The sequence below is a fragment of the Salvelinus alpinus genome, chromosome 32 (assembly GCF_045679555.1).
Source record: "Salvelinus alpinus chromosome 32, SLU_Salpinus.1, whole genome shotgun sequence".
NCBI classification, from domain to species: Eukaryota; Metazoa; Chordata; class Actinopteri; order Salmoniformes; family Salmonidae; genus Salvelinus; species Salvelinus alpinus.
This window is the reverse complement of record NC_092117.1, coordinates 24129788-24147716: the sequence shown is the minus strand read 5'-3', so window position 1 is coordinate 24147716 and position 17929 is coordinate 24129788. Positions and strand designations below refer to the sequence as shown.

Genomic DNA, 17929 nt, shown 5'->3' with positions numbered 1-17929 from the left:
AACGATGTACAAAATGGAAAATAAATATACATAAATATGGCTTGTATTTGCAGTGGTGTTTGTTCTTCACTGGTTTCCCTTGTGGCAACAGGTCACATCTTTCTGCTGTGATGGCACACTGGTATTTCACCTAATCGATATGGGAGTTTATCAAAATAGGATTTGTTTTTAAATTATTTCTCTTTTTGTCTCTCTGTCATTTTCTCTCTTTCCCTCCACTCTCTCCATCCATTTCTTCTCCCTCCACTCTCTCCATCCATTTCTTTGTTGTATATTCTGTATAGCTCAGGCCTGACTGTCTCTCTTCCCCCCTGCAGTTATAATCTGGAAAGCAGCACTTGGGATGTGGTGCCGATCAATAGTGGTCCTCTGCAGAGATACGGCCATTCTCTGGCTCTCTACCAGGTAAGGCAGATAATGGTCACAGCCCACTAGCATGGTGGATGTGTTCCTTTTAGCTTTTTGTCATCGACTGGTACTATACAGAGCTCTGTACATGTAGACAGGGCTCTGTACATGTAGACAGGGCTCTGTACATGTAGACAGGGCTCTGTACATGCAGACAGGGCTCTGTACATGTAGACAGGGCTCTGTACATGTAGACAGGGCTCTGTACATGTAGACAGGGCTCTGTACATGTAGACAGGGCTCTGTACATGTAGACAGGGCTCTGTACATGTAGACAGGGCTCTGTACATGTAGACAGGGCTCTCTCTTATCTGGCTCTTTTTGTTTCTCTGGGGGTTTCTCTACTTCACATATATTTTCTCTTTTTCCTCTCTCTCTCTGTTGGGTGAGGGAGTTAAGAGGATTGCCTCTCTGGGTCTGAGTAGAGATAACATGGCAGTAAGATGGATGTGGGGCCCTCAGGGTTGGTCAGAGAGCAGCAGGGCTACAGGCTTTGCTCTGGCTAACTGACTCTTCGGCTCACCAGGGGAAACAAGCATGACGACTACATCTGATCTGTTTGCTCTTTCTCTTCTTCCCTTGAAACTATAGAAGTCTGTCTGAATAACCCTGTTAAATAGAAAGTCTGCCTCTGGCGTGTGTGTGTGTGTGACTTAAAACTCTTTCTTTACTGCTAAGCTCTTAAATGTTTGGGTCGCTTTCATGAAGAGGGACAAATGGATTTTCTATTAGATGTCTTACTATGGTTAGTGACCTAAGGGGATCCGGCTTTGTTTACGTGAGTTAAATGGAAGTAGTATTTTACGGCTCAGAGGTTATAGCTTGAAAGGCTGAGAAGTTTATTTTGGAACGACTCTCACTTCATTACTTGCAGTTTACAATACTTTAAAATGGTACCCCCATGGAAGACCTCACTAATTGTTTTGTCTTGTAAGGAATACTGCAAATGTTAAAGGATCTATGTACTAACATACCTTTAGAACTAGGCTAAGCTGCAGTCTGTGTTTGGGACATGCCAGGGGTTTATATTTCTATCGTAGAGTAACACAGTCATGACTTCAGATGGATTTGGGTGATGAGCAAGCATCTTGACCCTGAGCTGACCGCTAACCCCTTATCTCTGACTTGACTGCTAACCCCTTATCTCTGACCTGACCGCTAACCCCTTATCTCTGACCTGACCGCTAACCCCTTATCTCTGACCTGACCGCTAACCCCTTATCTCTGACCTGACCGCTAACCCCTTATCTCTGACCTGACCGCTAACCCCTTATCTCTGACCTGACCGCTAACCCCTTATCTCTGACCTGACCGCTAACCCCTTATCTCTGACCTGACCGCTAACCCCTTATCTCTGACCTGACCGCTAACCCCTTAACTCTGACCTGACCGCTAACCCCTTATCTCTGACCTGACCGCTAACCCCTTTTCTCTGACCTGACCGCTAACCCCTTATCTCTGACCTGACCGCTAACCCCTTATCTCTGACCTGACCGCTAACCCCTTATCTCTGACCTGACCGCTAACCCCTTATCTCTGACCTGACCGCTAACCCCTTATCTCTGACCTGACCGCTAACCCCTTATCTCTGACCTGACCGCTAACCCCTTATCTCTGACCTGACCGCTAACCCCTTATCTCTGACCTGACCGCTAACCCCTTATCTCTGACCTGACCGCTAACCCCTTATCTCTGACCTGACTGCTAACCCCTTATCTCTGACCTGACTGCTAACCCCTTATCTCTGACCTGACCGCTAGCCCTTTATCTCTGACCTGACCGCTAGCCCCTTATCTCTGACCTGCCCGCTAACCCCTTATCTCTGACCTCCCACTGACTCATGCTGTGACGTTTTCATTTTATCAGTTCACTACAGAACCATTCTCTTTTTGAAGGGGAACGTGAAAGGACTTATTGTCTAAAGGTTTTATGATAAGGTTTTATTCTCTAATGCAGTGTTGTTGATCAGAAATGAAATAGTAGATGAAATTATACACCAAGGTCTTTTCTGATTGAGATGCCTGTCTGTAGTTTATCCTAGGATTACATTCAGAAATCCCTTTTACAAATTACATCCTCTCTCAAAGGGACCTACATTCAAATGGGAACCTTTCATTTTGTTTGTGTTGTGAGTATTACCTCAGCTACTATACAGTGAACATGCTGAACTTCCAGACAGCTGCATTCACTCTTCTGCCTTGTGTGTGTGTGTCAGTGTATGTGTGCGTCCGTGCATACATGTATTTGTATTATGAGTGTTTGTGTGTGTGTGTGTGTGTGTGTGTGTGTGTGTGTGTGTGCAGCATGTGTGGACAGCCATGGCTGTGTGCCCATCTTTTCCCTATACCCTATCTTTCACATGTTCCATGCTTGCTTTGATTGACGTGAACACACTTAGCCCATCAAGTGTTTCTTTACCGTTCACGGTGGTGTACCACTGGTGTCTCCAGGTGTCAGTTCATCAGAAACGGAAACTTTTCAGGAAATGGAAGAAACGTTCCTACTGTATCAAATCAAATTCTATCAGTCACACTCGCTGAATACAACAGGTGTAGACCTTACAGTGAAATGCTGAATACAACAGGTGTAGACCTTACAGTGAAATGCTGAATACAACAGGTGTAGACCTTACAGTGAAATGCTGAATACAACAGGTGTAGACCTTACAGTGAAATGCTGAATACAACAGGTGTAGACCTTACAGTGAAATGCTGAATACAACAGGTGTAGACCTTACAGTGAAATGCTGAATACAACAGGTGTAGACCTTACAGTGATGCTTACTTACAAGACCTTAACCAACAATGCAGTTTTAAGTTAATACCCCTCAAAAAATTAAGAAATAAGGATAACAAATAATTAAAGAGCTTCAGTAAATAACAAAAGTGGGGCTATATACAGGTGGTACTGTGTATATTATTCATTTAGTCAGTACCAGGGTTTCCGTTAGCCGGTAATAGCCGGGTTTTGGCCAATATAAAAATAGAAATGCAACAAAAAGCTTTTGGCCTCTGCTGCTACAGCATCTCAAACAGCAAATACAAAGTTAATGGAAGGCAGGCTTCATCAGCGCGTCTCACACCCCTTTGCAATGAGGCAGTATGCAACGAGAAAACATAGACTTCATTGTTGGAAACCTGAACGTTTTACTACATATTATGAGGCATGTTTTACCTTTGCTTCAAAGTAGCCTAGCCAAAATCAGACCATATCTGTGGTGGTAATTATTTTCTATAACCTTTATTTCATTGCATATTAGATCTCCCCTCTTTAAATAAATGTTTTTGACAACAGTGTTTTCCTGCTAATTGCATTATGGAACAAACATTCGTGTGTAGCCGTACTACCTTGTGCACATTGCTGTACTTATGTGAAAAAATAGTTTTAAGCTAAACATTCTGATCAGTTGCATGAGACTCAATGCTTTTTAAAGTGTATTTCTCGACAAGCTGACCAATAGAATAGGTAAACTTTTCTACTATGGGGGATAGTAGATTGACAATGGCTAGTGATTTTTCTGTTAGTTTCTCGTCTTGTTGGCTGAGGAAAACTAAATGTGGACAGTTATTCTAACATCTTCAAAGTGGGCATCATTTCCTCCTCCACTTGCATCTTCTGTTAATATGAATTACCATCTAATTGGGATTCCTGTCATTCTGAGCACCGTGGGTGAAAGCCTTAACCAGGTAACACACCCAATGCATATGGGTACGGTCAATTTCTCAAATGTCCGGTAAATTAAAATGCTGCCGGTCAAATGTCCGGTGCCACATTTTCGTAACGGAAACCCTGGTCAGAACAGATATATTATAGTTGTACCTGTGTAACTCACCCCTCTGTTATAAAACCCAGCTCCTTCACTCTGTTATAAAACCCAGCTCCTTCACTCTGTTCAGTTTCTCTGTAAGTGGGAAGTGCCTCGTTTGGCCGCCGTTCCTCGGCCACCAGCCCCACATACGTAAAGGAGGAATCCACAATTAGCATATAAATGAACACCTACTTTGAGGTTTTTAATGTAAGGCTTATGCTGAGCTAGTGTAGCACACACATCAAGCCAACAAACCTGGAGACGGGAACATGAGAGAATAGACTTCCGGGGTCAGGGATGGGACCACACACACACACACCACCACACCACACACACACACACCACCACACACATACCACACACACACTCCCCTACTCTCTCTCCTCCACACACATTATTCCCCTCAAGTCTGTAACCCAACCTTGGATTATGTTATTCCTCCCTCTCTCTCCTCTAAGGATTGAGAGATTACGGTGTGTGCTGCTGCTAGGAATAGAGCCCATTGCCCGCCCATTTCTGATTTGAATATACCGACAGAAGCAGTAGCTCGTCTTTACGCATGCATTCAGATCATAGCGTTTATATAATATCCCCAGCTTGGTATTCACATTTTGTATTCACAAATCTGAAAAAGCCACCTTCAATAAAAGCTCCCTCTTAGTCGGAAGTGGAGCATCCGAGGGACACGTGGTTGAAACGGAAGTGTGGGGGTTGCTGGTGGTGTGGTGGTTAAACCCTCCTGCAGCCGGATGTGTTTACTAATTAAGTGTGTTGGGCTGTGTGTTGGGCTGTGTGTTTTGTGCACTCCTCCCCACTGCTTCTACTACAGGACTCAGACAGTGTGTGTGTGTGCGAGTAATCTGTCATGGACAGAGGCAGGTTAAAAAATGGTATCATAGTGTGTGTCAACAGACTGGGAATGCGATGACTAACGAGGAACCTTGTTCCGGTACGCCATTTTTTCTGTCACTGATCATTTGGACAAATCCTGATTTCACAGGTGCTCTTGTCTTCCTGAATTTCGGGAGGGGACATTTGGCCCATAGACTAGCCTGAAACTTTCATAGAGTTCATATATTTCTCCTAACATCTCCCCCCAGAACTGTATTGAGCAACTGACGCAATTACGCAATATTTTAGTTCTGGGTTTCCGAGATAAGTGTGAGAGATTCCGTTGGGGTTGGCAGTGCGTGCTGAGGTAATGTAGAAGGAGGGAACCAGATTTCCTTGACAGAAAATACATTGAGGCTCTTAAGGCCCTTGTGGATGTGTTCGTGGCCAGGGATACGGTATAATTGTCCCCCTGCGGTGTAGCGACACTGTGCTGGGATGTTCCAGTTATTCCTGTGTGGGCAGAGCTCCTCTACTTTACAGTATGTTGCTCTATGTTAATGAAATGGAGCGTTGCAGTGCAGTAGTATTCTGCACTGTAACAACAGGATGCCATAGCAATTATGACTGTATTATATAGCTGCATTAGAGCCCTGCAGCTGAACTACCAAGATGCCTGAAAAGGTTTTAGTAGCATATTCAAGTTACTGTCAGGTTAAGGTAGTTGATTGTTATCTGTAGTATCATGTGATTCAGTGTATGGGGAGAAGCCAGTAGTTGACCTCGGTATGAGAGGGCTATAGCAGCAGCCTTTGTCAATTATTGTTGGTGTTCACATCTATACTCTGTCTGTCTTTGTCTGTCTCTGTCGTGATTGGGGTCCAAAGAGGATACACTCTCTGGAGAAGCCCATGGCCGTACAGCTCAATAACGCCAACACACACACACACACACTGGGGAATGCGGTGTGTCTCACCTTTTCATACTGAACACACAGAGAGCAGACATTCTGTCGAGGGCAGTCGTGGATAGAAACCCCTTTAATCTTGTGTGTTTTTATACAACCACAATCCCTAACCCTCTGTAATCTCATGCCTCTGATATTTTCCCCCCTCCTCAGGACGACATCTACATGTACGGGGGGAAGCTGGAGGCTGGTTCAGGCAACGTGACAGACGAGCTGTGGGTCTTCAACATCCCTAGTCGTACTTGGTCCCTGAAGAACCCCAGCAGCCTGGTCCAGGGACAGCCCTACGCCGTGGAGGGTCACTCCGCCCACCTGGCTGAACTGACCAATGGGGATGTGGTCATGGTGGTTCTCTTCGGCTACTCCCCCGTCTACAGCTACATCAGCAAAGTGCAGGAGTACAACATCAGTAGGTTCAACAGTGGCTAGATGGATGGGTCGCGGGGTTTTCAGCCATGATGAGTAATCCACATGAATGAATTCAGATTTTACATTACTACTACCCAGTGGCAGATTTCGAGCCTTCCAAAATAGGCAAAGTGACAGCAACAACCATAGATGCCCGTAGCAACGTTGTATTCATTTCATGGTGCTTAGCGACGAAAACATTGTTGCTGGGGTCATCATTGGGTGTCGCTGTCACTCATCTCTTAATGGAAGGCCCATGATCTATCATGTTTAGCCACAGCACTCCTATTTCCATTAAAAGCCCTCTGGGTGTGCCCACACCTGCATAGTACTCTGTTATAATCTAATTGTTTTGATGGTAAACACCTACTGTCTATTCACAGAGCCTTTAAGGTTGTCCTCTTGAATGCTGTTGGCCAAGGTTCTTTGACCAGAGCTTGTGACCATTGTGGAACCCCTAGGTTTTTCATACCAGCAGATGGCGCTGCAGTGCAGTGTTTTGAGGGGTTACGATCAGGTGAATGCCTGCATTACAAGGCATTTTAGCCTATAGGAGACTCTACGGCAGGACAGCTCACTGCAGCCCAGTTCAGCCACATTAAAGCCTGTGGAGAGAGTTGGAACATCTACAGTCTTGGGTACTCTTGGGTACACTTAGTGCTCAGGGTAAAATAAGTGGGTACTAGACTGTGAATGTAATTGATTTGGGTAAAAGACATATACAATAAAATGTGTAATGTGGACCCAGAGGATAGCACTTACAAGTATTAATAAAAAAATGTGTTTCCAACGTGGTCCTCATGCACACACGCTCTCTCGCTGTTTCGCCCTCTGTCTTTTCTCTTCTCACCTCTCTCTCTCATCATTAAGAGTAGGTGGCACCTAGGCCGGACCGTCTGGGAGAAGACATGATTAATGAGTTCTACTCATCCCTCTCCCCTCATCCCCCTCCCTCATATTGCTCCGTCTCTCTCTGTCTCTGTGTGTGTGATCAAACAATATTTATCCTGTAATTAGTTTTATTTAGAGCACTATGGATATTGTGATATTTCATCACATTCGGACGGAGTTGAGTCTCCTCATTCGGGTCTCCACATTCGGACGGAGTTGAGTCTCCTCATTCAGACGGAGTTGAGTCTCCTCATTCGGACGGAGTTGAGTCTCCTCATTCGGACGGAGTTGAGTCCTCGTTCGGACGGAGTTGAGTCTCCTCGTTCGGACGGAGTTGAGTCTCCTCGTTCGGACGGACTTAAGTCTCCTCGTTCGGACGGACTTGAGCCTCCTCGTTCGGACGGACTTGAGCCTCCTCGTTCGGACGGACTTGAGCCTCCTCGTTCGGACGGACTTGAGCCTCCTCGTTCGGACGGACTTGAGCCTCCTCGTTCGGACGGACTTGAGCCTCCTCGTTCGGACGGACTTGAGCCTCCTCGTTCGGACGGACTTGAGCCTCCTCGTTCGGACGGACTTGAGCCTCCTCGTTCGGACGGACTTGAGCCTCTTCGTTCGGACGGACTTGAGTCTGCCAGTTGTGGATACATCTGTGTATCCACATGTTCCGTGGCCTCCCCCTCTCTCCATCCCTCCCTTCATCTCTCACAAGGGGACTTTAAGTACATGGTGGGCCATCCCAGTGCTCTCTCCTGCTGGCTCGGTCTGTCTCCCAGAGGCAGCTTTTTATACACACACTCACAAGCATGCACACTTATTCTCCGTACTGTATGTCTCAAAGCTGATCCAATCATGTTGGCCTACTCACACTAAGATGCACTTCTCTTCTGCCTCTGTTACACAGGGACAAACTCCTGGCAGGTCCCTGAGACCAACGGGGCCATCGTCCAGGGTGGCTATGGCCACAGCAGTGTGTATGACAGCTCCAGCAGGTGTGTGTACGTCCACGGGGGCTACAAGGCCCTGCCTGCCAACAAGTATGGCCTGGTGGACGAACTGTATCGCTATGAGGTCCAGACACAGACTTGGTGAGTGATTAGCTTGGTAGAGTGTCTGTCTGCCTGGTTCTCTGTCTGACTCTGTCCGTCTCTGCCGGTCTCTGTTTTGTCTGTCTCGCTTTTTGTGCTTGTATCAGTGGATGCATATTCACTTGAGAGTTCACAAGCTATATCAATTTGCCAGCCCTGAGAATAAGGTGTGTAAAGTAAGCATATTTTCCCCAGTGCCCCAGTAGCATAATGCATTTATTTGCTAAACTCCCTAGTTATGAGGCAATGCATTTCATGTATTTCTTTGCTCCCTCTGTGTTGGAGTTTAGACTTGCTACTTGTCTACTTGTTGTCAGGATGAGTTTAAAACAACACTGTTCAATGGTGAAACCCCCAGTGATCTATGTAGAGAATTACTCTTGAGGGGCCTACAGAAAGTGAAGAAAAGCGTAGTGACAGGCAGTGAGCACACTAGTCCTCCCCCCCGGCCCAAACAGGTCAGGAGTGGTTTGGAGCTACAGACGTTCTATTGGACCTGGCACGGTCTAATAACAGGTGGGTAGACTGGGTGGGCCGTGTGTGAGACACACTCAGGACATTCCTGTGTGTGTGTGTGTGTTTTGGTTGGTCCTGTCTGTCGAGACTTTCTCTCGAGTGGACGGCCATCGTCCACTGCAACATGTTTTCAGCTGTCGTTTCCATTGGAAGTGAAAACATTGCCCTGCGGTTTGTTTAGTGATGTTCAGTGTACAGATGTTTTGCGGAAAAGCAAATTGCTTTGGACACTTTTCACATCCCTTATATTAGGTAGATGTCAGCTGCCATGTTTAACACAAAGATGCTTGTCTTGCCTATGTTCAGACACGGTGCCTAGACGCTCACTGCTGGATAGTTGAAAGGCCCGAATTGAAAAAGCACACTAATGCAATAGTCAGCATTATATTGTTGGGAGGTACACATACAGCATTATATTGTTGGGAGGTACACATACAGCATTATATTGTTGGGAGGTACACATACAGCATTATATTGTTGGGAGGTACACATACAGCATTCTATTGTTGGGAGGTACACATACAGCATTCTATTGTTGGGAGGTACACATACAGCATTCTATTGTTGGGAGGTACACATACAGCATTATATTGTTGGGAGGTACACATACAGCATTATATTGTTGGGAGGTACACATACAGCATTATATTGTTGGGAGGTACACATACAGCATTCTATTGTTGGGAGGTACACATACAGCATTATATTGTTGGGAGGTACACATACAGCATTATATTGTTGGGAGGTACACATACAGCATTATATTGTTGGGAGGTACACATATTTAGACACACAGCGCCAAACTGTCTGTGACCCCACTCTCCGAGGGTGTCTCATTAATACACACTTGTACATGTGAGAAATATAAGCACCACCTTATTATTATTATTATTATTATTACTATTACTACTACATGAACATACAGCACATGCTGGAAAGTTAAGGAAGGTATAGCGAGAGAGATTTACAGTGAAACAGAGATTGTATGAGAAGGGTGATATGAAAGAAGGGGAATGGCCTCCACTGAACCTTGACAGATGGATGGGTGACAGAGGAGGGTACACCCTTTGATTATCCCCCCACTCACTTCTTTCTCTGTTTCATCTGAGCAGTTGTTTCATAGCTGTAGAAAGTGAGGGAATAGTCCCACACACACTGCTAGGCTAGTGATAGTACAGCTATCCTGGCTAGGCTAGTGATAGTACAGCTGGCTAGGCTAGTGATAGTACAGCTGGCTAGGCTAGTGATAGTACAGCTGGCTAGGCTAGTGATAGTACAGATGTCCTGGCTAGGCTAGTGATAGTACAGCTGGTCCTCGCTAGGCTGCTGATCCTGGCTAGGCTATTGGTCCTGGCTAGGCTGTGGATAGTACAGCTGGTCCTGGCTAGGCTAGGGATAGTGCAGCTGGTCCTGGCTAGGCTAGGGATATTACATCTGGTCCCGGCTAGTCTGCTGGTCTTGGCTAGCCTGTGGATAGTACAGCTGATCCTGGCTAACCTGTGGATTGTACAGCTGGTCCTGGCTTGTATAGGGATAGTACAGCTGGTCCTGGCTAGGCTTATGGTCCTGGCTAGGCTATGGATAGTGCAGCTGGGATAGTATAGCTGATCCTGGCTAAGCTAGTGATAGTATAGCTGGTCTTGGCTAGGCTCGTGATGGTATAGCTGGTCCTGGCTAGACTCTGGATCGTACAGCTGGTCCTGGCTAGGCTCGGGATCGTACAGCTGGTCCTGGCTAGGCTCGGGATCGTACAGCTGGTCCTGGCTAGGCTCGGGATCGTACAGCTGGTCCTGGCTAAGGATAGTGCAGCTGGTCCTGGCTAGGCTGCTGATCCTGGCTTGGCTATTGGTCCTGGCTAGGCTGTGGATAGTACAGCTGGTTCCTGGCTAGGCTAGGGATAGTGCAGCTGCTCCTGGCTAGGGATAGTGCAGCTGGTCCTGGCTAGGGATAGTGCAGCTGCTCCTGGCTAGGGATAGTACAGCTGGTCCTGGCTAGGCTAGGGATAGTACAGCTGGTCCTGGCTAGGCTAGGGATAGTATAGCTGGTCCTGGCTAGGCTAGGGATAGTATAGCTGGTCCTGGCTAGGCTCGTGATAGTGCAGCTGGTCCTCGCTTGGCTAGTGATAGTACAGCGGGTCCTGGCTTGGTTAGTCATAGTACAGCTGGTCCTGGGTAGGCTAGTGATATTCCAGCTGGTCCTGGCTAGGCTAGTGATAGCACAGCTGTTCTTAAGCAGAACGTGGGGACTGTGCACCTTGACCCTAGCAGAGGAGAGGAAGGGAGGTGGTAGATTGGGCTCAGACATATTCCTGTACAGTTTCCCTAGTGTGTGTGTGTGTGTGTGTGTCCATGGTGCCACATTATTGATGGCGTCTGTCTGGGTATTTGACCTAGCCTATGGAGAGTGACCTTCAGACCAACTGTTCCCTTACATAAGCCACGTGACCCAGACTGGCCCACACACTGCTGTAATCCACACCCAGGGATGGATACGCACGCACTCGCGTACACTCTCTCATAATTGACACATTAAAACATTAGCATGGTGACTGAGTACAGTGCTGATGTGTGTGTGTTGACAGGATGATCCTGAGAGAGAGTGGTCTGGCGCGGTACCTCCACACAGCAGTGCTGAGCAGTGGGACTCTGCTGGTGTTTGGAGGAAACACCCACAACGACACGTCCCTCAGTAACGGAGCCAAGTGCTTCTCTGCTGACTTCCTGGCCTACGACATGGGTAAGTACCAATCATATGTATGCACACATCATAGGTAAGAACCACATCCTCATCTGTTGTTGGTATAGCTGGTCCTGGCTAGGCTAGTGATAATGCAGCTGGTCCTCGCTATGCTATGGATTGTGCAGCTGGTCCTGGCTAGGCTTATGGTCCTGGCTAGGCTATGGATAGTGCAGCTGGTCCTGGCTAGGCTAGTGATGGTAAAGCTGGTACTGGCTAGGCTTGTGATGGTAAAGCTGGTTCTGGCTAGGCTAGTGATGGTATAGCTGGTTCTGGCTAGGCTAGTGATGGTAAAGCTGGTTCTGGCTAGGCTAGTGATGGTTAAGCTGGTTCTGGCTAGGCTAGTGATGGTATAGTTGGTTCTGGCTAGGCTAGTGATGGTGCAGCTGGTCCTCGCTAGGCTAGTGATAGTCCATCTGTTGTTGGTTTGACACAATCCTTATGTTTTGAGCTGACTATATTTTACTCCTGTTTATTTTGTTTTGAAAATATGAGTTACCAGCTTCAACCTCTGGGCATATGGTACATGAATAGAAGTTACCTACTTTACCTGTACTTAAATAAGTGTAACCAACCCCCTCACCATACAATACCACACATTCCTCCATGCAAACATCATACATGTGATGTTCATTGCTACAAGCGTGTGCCCACCCACCAATTCACTCCCATCAGGGTTGAACCCTGACCCCTAAAGCCATAGTTGTCATTTGTCATTCTCCACTGTTAGTTGCCTCCCAGGCCTGGGTCCACAGAGACACACAGTGTGCGTAACCAAAGAAGAACTGACAGGTGACATTCTGCAGCCCTAGGGAAAGTGTGTTCACTGACCTTTGACCTCAACATATAGCAGCACTAGGCTTTATGAAAGTCAAGTTGAAGTGCAAAGCTAAGATACACTGCATGACCAAAAGTATGCTCGTCGAACATCTCATTTCAAAATCATTGGCATTAATTTGGAGTTGGTTCCCCTTTGCTGCTATAACAGCCTCCACTCTCCTGGGAGGGTTTTCCACTAGATGTTGGAACGTTGCTGCGGGTACTTGCTTCCATTCAGCCACAAGCGCATTAGTGAGGTCGGGCACTGATGTTGGGCGATTAGGCCTGGCTCGCAGTCGGCGTTCCAATTCATCCCAAAGATGTTCAATGGGGTTGAGGTCAGTGCTCTGTGCAGGCCAGGCAAGTTCTTCCACAAACCCTTTCTTTATGGACCTCGCTTTGTGCACGGGGGCATTGTCATGCTGAAACAGGAAAGGGCCTTCCCTAAACTCTTCTAGAATGTCATTCTATGCTGTAGCGTTAAGATTTCCCTTCAATGGAACTAAGGGGCCTAGTCCGAACGGAACTAAGGGGCCTAGTCCGAACCATGAAAAACAGCACGACCATTATTCCTCCTCCACCAAATTTTACAGTTGGCACTATGCAGGTAGCGTTCTTTTGGCATCCACCAAACCCAGATTCGTCTGTTGGACTGCCAGATGGCAAAGTGTGATACATCACTACAGAGAACGCGTTTCTACTGCTCCAGAGTCCAATGGTGGCGAGCTTTACAACACTTCAGCCGAAGCTTGGGATTGCACATGGTGATCTTTAGCTTGTGTGCGGCTGCTCGGCCATGGAAACCCATTTCATGAAGCTCCCGACAAACAGTTATTGTGCTGATGTTGCTTCCAAAGGTAGTTTGGAACTCAATAGTGAGTGTTGCACCTGAGGACAGACTTTTTTTACGCGTTACGCTTTTCAGCACTCGGCGATCCTGTTCTGTGAGCTTGTGTGGCCTACCACTTTGCGGCTGAGCCGTTGTAGCTCCTCGACGTTTCCACTTCACAGTAACAGCACTTAACCGGGTCAGCTCTAGCAGGGCAGAAATGAAATCCTATGACGGTGCCACGTGGAAAGTCACTGAGCACTTCAATAAGGCCATTCTACTGCCAATGTTTTGTCAATGGAGATTGCGTGACTGTGTGCTCGATTTTATACATCTGTCAGCAACCGGTGTGGTTGAAATAGCCAAATCCACTAATTTGAAGGGGTGTCCACATATTTTTGTATATATAGTGTATCTTTTCCCTAGGGGTGAATACCCAGCCTCGGATACCTGAGATGGAGGATCACGTTCTGTTTTAACAGTTACGGTAGACATTCTTTACATTTGAAAAGTGGAACTAGCCATAAACCAAAAGGTAGTCGTAACTCATAATAGACTTCATTACTCCGGGAAAGTTGTTTTGCTCTTGTATTTGGAGTTGGTACTAAAGGTTTAGAGCTGTGTGTGTTCCTTCCTGTGTGTTTCTGGATCCCCTGGGTTTTTTACGTGAGATCTGATGTGAGTAACAAATCACCTTTCAGTAATACAGTGGGGATCATTAACGCCCCATAAAGAGCTATAGAATGGGAGCTGGCCAGATGGCGTCCGCTCTTATATGAATATTAGTTTTGAATACTGTGACTCTGCAGGGGCATTACAGGACATGCTGATGACAGAGAGGGAAGGAAGGAAGGCAGGGGGTGATGCAGGCAGGGAGTGATGAAGGGAGGGAGGGTGTGATGCCGGAAGGGCGGGAGGGAGGCAGGGAGGGTGTGATGCAGGGAAGGGAGGGAGGCAAGCAAGCAAGGAGGGAGGGTGGGATGCAGGGAGGGAGGAAGGCAAGGAGGGAGGGTGTGATGCAAGGAGGGAGGGAGGGTGGGAGGCAGGCAGGCAGGCAAGGAGGGAGGGTGTGATGCAGGAAGGGAGGCAAGGGGGGAGGGATGCAGGAAGTCTGTGGAGCAAAAGGGAGGGAGGGAGAGACTACGGAAAAAGAAGGAACAGCACATCAGAAATCAGCTCAATGTAACAGAAGAATCCATAGACTTTAACCACTTCTGGGAAAATTGTTAAACACTAAACAAACAACAACACGAAGAGTTATCTATCCAAAACGGACATGTATGGGTAAACCCCTTCTCCAATATTTTTGGCCCTATAACAAAGAACAAACAGCAAAAACTTATAAACTCAGCAAAAAAAGTGTCACTGTCAACAGCGTTTATTTTCAGCAAACTTAACATGTGTAAATATTTGTATGAACATAACAAGTTCCACAGACATGTGACAGAAATGGAATAATGTGTCCCTGAACAAGGGGGGGTCAAAATCAAAAGTAACAGTCAGTATCTGGTGTGGTCACCAGCTGCATTAAGTACTGCAGTGCATCTCCTCCTCATGGACTGCACCAGATATGCCAGTTCTTGCTGTGAGATGTTACCCCACTCTTCCACCAAGGCACCTGCAAGTTCCCGGACATTTCTGGGGGGAATGGCCCTAGCCCTCACCCTCCGATCCAACAGGTCCCAGACGTGCTCAATGGGATTGAGATCCGGGCTCTTCACTGGCCATGGCAGAACACTGACATTCCTGTCTTGCAGGAAATCACGCACAGAACGAGCAGTATGGCTGGTGGCATTGTCATGCTGGAGGGTCATGTCAGGATGAGCCTGCAGGAAGGGTACCACATGAGGGAGGAGGATGTCTTCCCTGTAACGCACAGAGTTGAGATTGCCTGCAATAACAACAAGCTCAGTCCGATGATGTTGTGACACACCGGCCTAGACCATGACGGACCCTCCACCTCCAAATCGATCCCGCTCCAGAGCACAAGCCTCGGTGTAACGCTCATTCCTTCGACGATAAACGCGAATCCGACCATCACCCCTGGTGAGACAAAACCGCGACTCGTCAGTGAAGAGCACTTTTTGCCAGTCCTGTCTGGTCCAGCGACGATGGGTTTGTGCCCATAGGCGACGTTGTTGCCGGTGATGTCTGTTTAGGACCTGCCTTACAACAGGCCTACAAGCCCTCAGTCCAGCCTCTCTCAGCCTATTGCGGACAGTCTGAGCACTGATGGAGGGATTGAGCGTTCCTGGTGTAACTCGGGCAGTTGTTGTTGCCATCCTGTACCTGTCCCGCAGGTGTCATGTTCGGATGTACCGATCCTGTGCAGGTGTTACACGTGGTCTGCCACTGCGAGGACGGTCAGCTGTCCGTCCTGTCTCCCTGTAGCGCTCTCTTAGGCGTCTCACAATACGGACATTGCAATTTATTGCCCATTTAGTGTCCTACGTTTTCATAACTGTGACCTTAATTGCCTACCGTCTGTAAGCTGTTAGTGTCTTAACGACCGTTCCACAGGTGCATGTTCGTTAATTGTTTATGGTTCATTGAACAAGCATGGGAACCGTGTTTAAACCCTTTACAATGAAGATCTGTGAAGTTATTTGGATTTTTACGAATTATCTTTGAAAGACAGGGTCCTGAAAAAGGGAAGTTAATTTTTTTTGCTGAGTTCACATGATCAAATACAAATCTTAGAATCAACTATTAAAAACTATCAGAACCCACTGGATTTTCCAATTACATTGAATGAACTACAGGACAAAATACAAACCCTCCAACCCCAAAAGGCCTGTGGTGTTGATGGTATCCTCAATGAAATGATAAAATATACAGATTACAAATGGCTATACTTAAACTTTTTAACATCATCCTTAGCTTTGGCATCTTCCAATCCACAAAAGTGGAGACAAATTTGACCCCAATAACTAGCGTGGGATATGCGTAAACAGCAACCTTGGGAAAATCCTCTGCATTATCATTAACAGCAGACTCATATTTCCTTTGTGAAAACAATGTACTGAGCAAATGTCAGATTGGCTTTTTACCAAATTACCAAACGACAGACCACGTATTCACCCTGCACACTCTAATTGACAAACAAACAAACCAAAACAAAGGCAGTCTTCTCATGCTTTGTTGATTTCAAAAAAGCATTTGACTCCATTTGGCATGAGGGTCTGCTATACAAATTGATAGAAAGTGGTGTTGGGGGAAAAACATACAACATTATAAAATCCATGTACACAAACAAGTATGCGGTTAAAATTGGCAAAAAACACATTTCTTTCCACAGGGTCGTGGGTTGAGACAGGGATGCAGCTTGAGCCCTACCCTCTTCAACATGTATATCAACGAATTGGCGAGGGCACTAGAACAGTCTGCAGCACCCGGCCGCACCCTACTAGATTATGAAGTCAAATGTCTACTGATGATCTGGTCCTTCTTTCCCCAACCAAGGAGGGCCTACAGCAGCACCTAGATCTTCTGCTCAGATTCTGTCAGACCTGGGCCCTGACAGTAAATCTCAATAAGACAAAAATAATGGTGTTCCAAAAAAGGTCCAGTTGCCAGGACCACAAATACAAATTCAGTCTAGACTCCGTTGCCCTAGAGCACACAAAAAAACTATACTTACCTCGGCCTAAACATCAGTGCCACAGGTAACTTCCACAAAGCTGTGAACGATCTGAGCGACAAGGCAAGAAGGGCCTTCTATGCCATCAAAAGGAACATAAATTTCGACATACGAATTTTGGATCTGGCTAAAAATACTTGAATCAGTTATATAACCCATTGCCCTTTATAGTTGTGAGGTCTGGGGTCTGCTCACCAAGCAAGAATTCACGAAATGGCACAAACACAAAATTGAGACTGCATGCAGAATTCTGCAAAAATATCCTCTGTGTACAACGTAAAACACCAAATAATGCATACAGAGCAGAATTAGGCCGATACCCGCTAATAATCAAAATCCAGAAAAGAGCCGTTCAATTCGGCAATCTCCTAAAGGAAGCGATTCCCAAACCTTCCATAACAAAGCCATCACCTACAGAGAGATGGAGAAGAGTCCCCTTAGCAGGCTGGTCCTGGGGCTCTGTTCACAAACACACCCCACAGAGCCCCAGGACAGCAACACAATTAAACACAACCAAATCATGAGAAAAAACAAAAAGATAATTACTTGACACATTGGAAAGAATTAACAAAAAACAGAGCATACTAGAATGCTATTTGGCCCTAAACAGAGAATACCTGACCACTGTGACTGACCCAAACTTTAGGAAAGCTTTGACTATGTACAGACTCAGTGAGCATAGCCTAACCATTGGGAAAAGGCCGCTGTAGGCAGACCTGGCTCTCAAGGGAAGACAGGCTATGTGCACACTGTCCACAAAATGAGGTGGAAACTGAGCTGCACTTCCTAACCTCCTGCCAAATGTATGACCATATTAGAGACACATATTTCTCTCAGATTACACAGACCCACAAAGAATTAAAAAACAAATCCAATTTTGATAAACTCCCATATCTATTGGGTGAAATACCACAGTGTGCCATCACAGCAGCAAGATTTGTGACCTGTTGCCACAAGAAAAGGTCAACCAGTGAAGAACAAACACCATTGT

The 17929-nt window shown here is 46.4% G+C and overlaps 1 protein-coding gene across 4 annotated transcripts in view; it reads left to right on the top strand.

Moving 5' to 3' along the window:
• Positions 1-17929, top strand: part of LOC139562617 (attractin-like protein 1) — a 290320-nt gene that overhangs the window by 54270 nt on the left and 218121 nt on the right. For all 4 annotated transcript variants that reach the window (XM_071380435.1, XM_071380434.1, XM_071380436.1 and 1 more), the window contains exons 7-10: positions 318-405; positions 6168-6423; positions 8215-8398; positions 11496-11650. In XM_071380435.1, the coding sequence (XP_071236536.1) occupies positions 318-405; positions 6168-6423; positions 8215-8398; positions 11496-11650 (683 nt within the window). The remainder of the gene's footprint in view (positions 1-317; positions 406-6167; positions 6424-8214; positions 8399-11495; positions 11651-17929) is intronic.